General features: G+C 37.7%; 1 protein-coding gene across 1 annotated transcript in view; it reads left to right on the forward strand.

Moving 5' to 3' along the window:
* Nucleotides 1-7,388, forward strand: part of LOC137995177 (ras-related protein Rab-22A-like) — a 7,874-nt gene extending 486 nt beyond the window's left edge. The window contains exons 3-7 of the mRNA XM_068840755.1: nucleotides 1,352-1,433; nucleotides 1,564-1,635; nucleotides 2,829-2,939; nucleotides 3,298-3,403; nucleotides 4,128-7,388. Of these exons, the coding sequence (XP_068696856.1) occupies nucleotides 1,352-1,433; nucleotides 1,564-1,635; nucleotides 2,829-2,939; nucleotides 3,298-3,403; nucleotides 4,128-4,267 (511 nt within the window). The 3' untranslated portion in view covers nucleotides 4,268-7,388. The remainder of the gene's footprint in view (nucleotides 1-1,351; nucleotides 1,434-1,563; nucleotides 1,636-2,828; nucleotides 2,940-3,297; nucleotides 3,404-4,127) is intronic.
* The last annotated feature ends 112 nt before the right edge of the window (nucleotides 7,389-7,500 follow it).

The following is a 7,500-nucleotide window of genomic DNA, read 5'->3' on the forward strand; positions in this document are numbered from 1 at the left end:
GTCCTGTAGTCACGCTATTTCAATCGATACATACATGTATGATGAAGTTAGACTTAACACTGTTGTGATTTTTTTTTTTTTCTTGGTGTATAAAAATTTTCAAAGCAGTTAAATTGTCATTTTTCTTTGTCTAATATTCATTTTCATAATCTGGAAAAAAGGAAAATTAAAAATTGAACTAGTTTGAACAAATTTGAACCAAATATAACATTAAACCATTTTCTAATTTTTAGCAGCTTGCAGACATTTCTGATCATAGTTGGGTAGATGGTGGTTTTGAAGCGAGGTTTACGTAGTGGGGAGAGTAAGAGCACAGTTGGTGCAGCAGTGAAGTCTGAGGGGGCTGTCTACAGCAGCAAATAATGTGCACCTTGATATGGTGGTATAGCATGTTTCACCACAGCGCACCGGTGGCTCAGTTGGGTGAGCACCGGGCTGTTACGCGAGAGGTCGTGAGTTCAACTCCGGCCGGACCAACACTCAGGGTCTTTAAATAACTGAGGAGAAAGTGCTGCCTATGTAATTACATCTGCAAACGGTTAGACTCTCTAGTCTTCTCGGATACGGACGATAAGCCGGAGGTCCCGTCTCACAACCCTTCAATGTTCATAATCCTGTGGGACGTAAAAGAACCCGCACACTTGTCGTAAAGAGTAGGGCATGTAGGTCCCGGTGTTGTGGTCTGTCTTCTGTGGTGTATCATGGTTGGGAGGGTAAATGCTCGGAGATATTAGCTACACCAAGCTACTCTAAAAATCCGAGGGTAAATAAAGATGTATGATGATATATGATGAAGTGACTTGCCCGAAACAAAAACAAAAGACTAAACAACAGGAAATAATATTTCAGACTTACAGATAATAGAAGCTGTCACAGCACCAAATGATAGCCAGGTTTTTCTGTAGTGCGGTCTCACCCCCTCCTCTTAATTATCGTGACCAAGATCATCATTACCATCACTCGCAAAACTCCCACCGTGATCAGTAGAAATTGTACAATTTTTGTAACAATAACAAGGTCAAGTAAACAATTTACATAGTTACATACATACTTAATTGACCACTCACCATACATGATAGGGGCTTTTCTGGGCTAATGAAACACAATCAACCAAATGACAGAACAGAACAACAACAACTGTTAAGAATCCCAACTGGCTGGAGGCAAATCAGTTGGCTATTTACAATAGTGCAGCCAAGAATTTGAAACAGGGACTACGGGGATAAAATTCAATGAGTGGTCAGAATCGGTCTTGCACCGCACAAGCTCTGGATCTCAAGGCAAGCATCCTAACCACTGGGCCTCAATGCCTCTTCAACTTTAACTTTGTATCCTGATTAATTTATTTCAGAGCTGCATTTATGACAAAAATGATGCTCGTAGGAGATCAAGCTTTCAAGTTTAATATATGGGACACTGCTGGACAAGAGAGAGTAGGTTCAAGTGACTCACTTGCCCAGAGTTGGAGATATACTTGATATTTTCTGTAAAATTATAGTATGCCATCAAGTTCAGTTGAAGAAAATATTATTTTAAGCAATAATTTGTCTTTATTTTGTATAGTTTAAGAGTCTGGCTCCACTGTACTATCGAGATGCAGCAGCAGCTATTTTAGTATATGATATTACAAGTGATGTAAGTTGATTTCTTTCTATTTTGCAATGCAAAAATGCACTCAATGACATGTACGGTTGGTCCATAAACAAAGTTAAGTGATTTGAAGTTAAGGCTTTGTGGGAGCTAAAAATGTTATAAGGCAGTTAAAATTAATGTAATTTAATGGAGTTAACAACAGGAGTACTTATTTGTCAGTGTTGTGGTCAGCGGTGTTGTCAGGTCGGTGCATGGGCCGTGATTTCTTGCACTTGTGTACTGTACGGCATAACTATATGGTATTGTAGTTGTGTAGTGGACAAAGTGTTTGTGGATTCTTTTTAGTGGTTATATCCCCTATGCTACCTTCCCCTCCATTTTTCCACTGTTTTTATCAGTGTGACAGGTGCCTGTCTGCTGTGCTGCATGGGAGCTCATGACTGGGTTACCACGATTTACCAGCCATGGGAGCAGTCTCCATCTATGAGGTGGTTGCCAATAGTGGAATCTCCATGATGTCTCAGACACCCAACCTCAACTAACGATGGAGTTGTTAATGTTAAAATATGTGAAAAGGTTTTGTTGACCAAACTTTTCCCCACTTAGCCAGGCCCCAGATAATATTTAATCCTGTTTTTTAGTGGTGATTAAGATTTAATGTCCTTAGGCACTCTAAATATTTTTTTTTTGTTCTCCTGTTCATCAAGCAATATTTGGCCTATTTTGACAACAGCATAAAACATATGTGAATTGAAGGTCACCACCATTTTTGTGAAGAAAGCCTGAAAAAAAAAACCATACATTAACAGGGCTCAAACTCATGGCCATGTGATTCAGTACTGCACTGTTCTGTCAACTGAGCTATCAAACAAACTGGGAGCTGGGGCCTGCTTCTCAAAAGCCCTTAAAACTTTTCAGGCCCGAAAAGCCATTTGTGAAACTGAAATCTGCTTATTATGAAAGATGAATCTTTGAACGTGTTTTCAAGACCTTAGAAAGCAAAACAATGACAAAGTTTGACGACTTGAAACGTTTCCCTTTTGAAGATACACAGCGTTTTATATCAACCAAAATATGCCTGAAAAGTTTCGGGACTTTCGAGAAACGCCTCCCTGGTCACTTGATATCCAAATTTAGATGCCAATATTATTTGCAAATTGCCTTTACTCCATCAAGTAACATAACAATCCCATGATTTCTCAATGTTGGCTCACTGTTTTGGTTTTTTTTTTCAGAGTTCATTTCATGCATTAAAGACATGGATCAAAGAATTAACTCGTTATGGTCCACCTGATATTCTTATTGCTATTGCTGGGAACAAGTGCGATAAAGCTGATCAAAGGGAGGTAATTTGGAAAGACATAAAGTATCATTAATCCATAACATGTCCAAGAACCAGTTAACGTGGTACATTCCATGTATTCATTTCCAAAATATCACAAAGGACCATCATAATCAATTTATTATTGAGAGCACCAATAGGCAATGAGGTGGTGATGATGATGATGATGATAAGGATGAATGTTGTGGCCGTATCAGCAATAATGATGACAATGACAACCGCAAATAATGCAGATGGTACTGCTAGTGACTGTCATGTGTCGGTGACAGTTTAAGCTAGTTCAAGCTTTGTCAGCTGATCAGGGCCTTTTCACTTTTTCAGTGGTTGTCAGTACTTTTCTGTTTTTCTATCATACTCCTTAGGTTCTGGAGGAAGTAGCAGAGGAATTTGCAAGTAGCGTGGAAGCAATCTTTGTGGAAACAAGTGCTCGCACAAACAAAAATGTGCACTGGCTCTTTGAAGAGTTGTGTGAGTGCCATTCACTGATCATACATGCACAACCTTTTCCAGGTTGTTGTAGACGATGTACCATGCACAATACTATATTAATTTTATTACTCCAACTCTCAAGTGCTCTCTCTGGTATATTTGATCTCTGAAAGAACAGATTTAGTTAATTGAGTTTGAGGCATAAGTTATTCTGCATATCAGAAAACCCTTGTTTACATGTATTTCTCTTCAAGCAAAGAAAAGTATGAAACATGAACATGAAATTTGGCAGTGCTATTTAAAACTAATACATGGCGCATGTAACCAATACAAAGTAGTGAGGAATCTACATTCAAGAATCTGTAGTTTGGAAGATTTCGAGAGTAAATTGTAGCCTCCTAGACTATCAGGTTAAAATATGTAATAATAATTATGATGATAAAATTCTTTTTTTTTTCTTTTTTTTAAAGTTCTTATTAAGAATGATATCTCACCAAATGATAATAATAATAATTATTATTATTATATAATAGGTTCATTTAACCCATTGACATCCAAACCGGCCGAAACCGGCCAGACTTAGTATTTTACTCTGTCCAACGCCAGACAATTTAACTCGTCAATGGGGAACCCCTGGGAGTCAGTGGGTTAATATAGCACAGTTATTTGCCAAGGATTAGCCCAAAGAAGGATATTGGCCATCCCTTCTACTAATAAAAGGTTGTGGGTTATTTAAAACAGACTATTATTATCCTGTCCATAGCTCGCAGACTCCCCCAAGAACAAGCAGAAGCTCCACTTGGGAGGAACTCTCTTTTGCAACCAAAACAAGCAGAAGAACAACATCCAAAGAGATCTTGCTGCTCCGAAAGACCACCATCATCACCAACATCAGAATATTGAATGGAAGGGATTCATCCTGTTTTGTATACCAACAATCCACTTCATAAATCCTCAAACGTGTTCTAACCCATATCATTAAGGATGAGTCCTGTTCCCTTCTTCTCGTATAGACAGGGTAGGGTAGTACCCTAGTGTTAAAAACAATAATAGCTAAGATTGCTTTAGCTTGAAAATGAAATCAAGACTTTTAGATAGTGTTGTTTAAAATGTTTTGAGATGCTTCTGGTCGAATTATGTAGTTTATGTCTCTTAATTATTTTGTCTTAAAAATTGTCAATAGGGTTTCATCAACCCTCAGAGATCTATTAAATACAGGGAAAAAATAATGCTTTCTTTTAAGATGATGCAAGTGGACAAAAGGGTTTTCTTACTTCAACCCTCTGACTCCCATGAGTTACCAGTGTATAAATTCTCCTCGCAATTTCAATGAAATGCCAGTCAGATGAGTATTGAGAATGAAGATTACTGTATCATCAGCTTAAGAGGTTATTCTCGTCACCAGAGCCACAGATCGACCCAAGGCTCTGGGAAACTCTGGAACATGCGCTGTAGGGTTCTTATAGCCAAAATTTGGCTATTTGAACCTTACGGCACCTGCTCACTCCTCATGCGAACATGAATGTACCAATTAGACATGCTTTTGATTGTTCTTCACGAAAACCAATGAGAAGATACTTTGTTTCAGGGTTCCCCAGAGCATTTCTCTCCCTCAGTTAAGAGAAGAGCTCTGGGGTCAAGATTGCTTAAAAGGTCAGATATTGATGTTACACCAAATTCTCGTGACTTCCCAACAAACAAATCTGTGGCACTAGTTAGGAGAATGAACGTTTCTATCTTGGAATAGACCTTTTTGCAGATGCGGCGGCCATTTTGATTTCTATTGTTTCCAAAGACATTATGGGATGCTCAGGGGGCAAATTAATATGTATTTGCCCCCTGGGCATCCCATAATAGCTATTCAAAACAATAGAAATCAAAATGACCGCCGTATCGGTAAAAAGGTCTATTGAAAGGGTTAAGTGAATGTGAGGTCTGTTCGTGTAGACATTATGGTTGTGATCTGAGAGTAAACAACAGTCAAAGATGTATCAGCATTTCATTGAAATTGATTTATATTATTTTATAAGAAAAATAGTAGTGTTCGTTTGTTATTTAATTTCACATAAATTGAATTTCGCACTGGAAATTCTCAATGAGGATTTGAAAATCAATAATTATTACAAAATAAGTGACCGTGTTATATAAATAATTAGTTATTGCCCATGATAGTATCAGAATTGCAAATCATTAATGTGGGTGGTTTATTTTATTGTGCAGTAAAGTGCAAGTACTGGAAACTTGAAATTTCATATTGTAGATCACAAGCACCATTTTCACCTGTCACATTAGTCAATTGCACCTGAACTGAAATATTTTCTGTTGATAAAACCAGTCCACCCTTCCACACTCTTAAAGGGAGTTCAAGTTAGCACAACTAGCAGCCATTTTTGGCATTCAGACCAAACCGTCGTTTCTAAAACAAGGGTAAGGGTAAGACCAAGGGTCAGGGTAAGGGTGAGGATACGAATACAGAAAGTATCCTAAAAATGCATAAAAGCTAACCTTAAACTTTTGTAATTAGGCCTAAGGTTAGCTTTTATGAATGTTTAGGATACTTTTTGTATTCGTATCCTTACCCTTACCCTGACCCTTGGTCTTACCCTTACCCTCGTTTTAGAAACGCCAGGACCAAACACCCAACCTACCCAGGTGTGATATTTCTTGTAACAAACATGTTTTATGATATACAGTTTGTATAAACTTTGAAAACAGTTTATGAATAGACCAATGCCTTAAACTAGTTTGGTCGTGGGTCAAATAACTGGTAGTTCTGCACCTTTACCATCACATAATAACCCATGTGGTAAAATATTAAGAGTTTGGAAATCTTTTATCTTCAACTAGGGCAAAGTGTTCAACACAGTCTAAGCATTCCACCAGGTTAAATACTGTAGTTTGAGAACAGGCCACCCAAACTCACAACGTTCGGCCCAAAGAGTCTGAAAAGGCCTCAAGTACTCAAATCCGCAAATCTGAGTGTCGGACGTTTCAGCATTCAATTTCTTAGTTTGGGTTGCCTGTGGTTTTTGCAACCTCTTGGGGTGTCAAGAGTTTTTACCTATCACAACTATCAGGGTTGAATCTCTCAATTTTGCAATTAATTTGTTTTGTTTTCTCTCTAAATGTTAAAAGCAGCCTCAGAATAGGGAGATCTGCTCTTAGGGCTTGAAAGGTTGTCATGTTTTTTTGTATCTTGGTAAGAGCAAAAAACAAACAAATAAAAGCGAGCCTTTAATTAACTATTCTCCTTTCCAGGTCATGTGTGAACGTTTTGTCAACATGCTGTATGCAAATTATTGGTTTTCACCTCCATGACCAGGCGGCCATGTTGGTTGGCAATACAATACAATTTTTGCAGAATTTGCATAATAAGTATAGGCAATCACATGATTTCGAGTGCAATTTGGAATAAATAAGCACGACTGAACTAATTATTTTGAAAGAAGAAGAAATTTCCACGAGCCCGTAAGGTGTGTGCACTTTGTAGTCTTTGAAAACATTTACAGATTATTTATCCTAAATTGCACTAGAAAAATCATGCGATTACTTATTAGGAATATAAATGCAAAATTTCACCCCTTTTGCACTTCTTTCAACTACCTGCATTAACTTCACTTTTCTCCTTTCTATTTGGGATTAATTGACGTGATCTCAGCCAATCAACAGTCTGAAATTTTTGCATATATATAATTATAAAGTTTAGTTGCCAGCGGAGAGACAGGTGATTGTTCTGGAAGACCTTAAACAGCAATGACCAGAACCAGGTTGCTGACCAGCGGTTTTCGTTAAAACAATCGTTTGCTGGGGGTGCTCAGTGCTCAGAAAACCTGGTTGTGGTCATTGTTATTTAAGGTTTTTCGATTGGTTCTTGCCAGCCAAAATGGCCACAATGACGTCACATGCAAACCTGTAATACTTGAATGTTACATGTATGGTCATATATACAAGATCAATTTAAGGACCTTTTATCCCAACTGAAAAATGGAGAATATTTTTTCTAATAAAATATATTTCAACATAGCGATGGGTTGCTTTCGTTGTGAATTAATGCTTCAGTGATTGTTTTGGACTATTAAAATAACTACAAACAAGGCGAACGACTTTTCACAGAATGAAAGTTCGGAGAGAAACAA

The sequence above is a fragment of the Montipora foliosa genome, chromosome 1 (genome assembly GCF_036669935.1).
Source record: "Montipora foliosa isolate CH-2021 chromosome 1, ASM3666993v2, whole genome shotgun sequence".
NCBI classification, from domain to species: Eukaryota; Metazoa; Cnidaria; class Anthozoa; order Scleractinia; family Acroporidae; genus Montipora; species Montipora foliosa.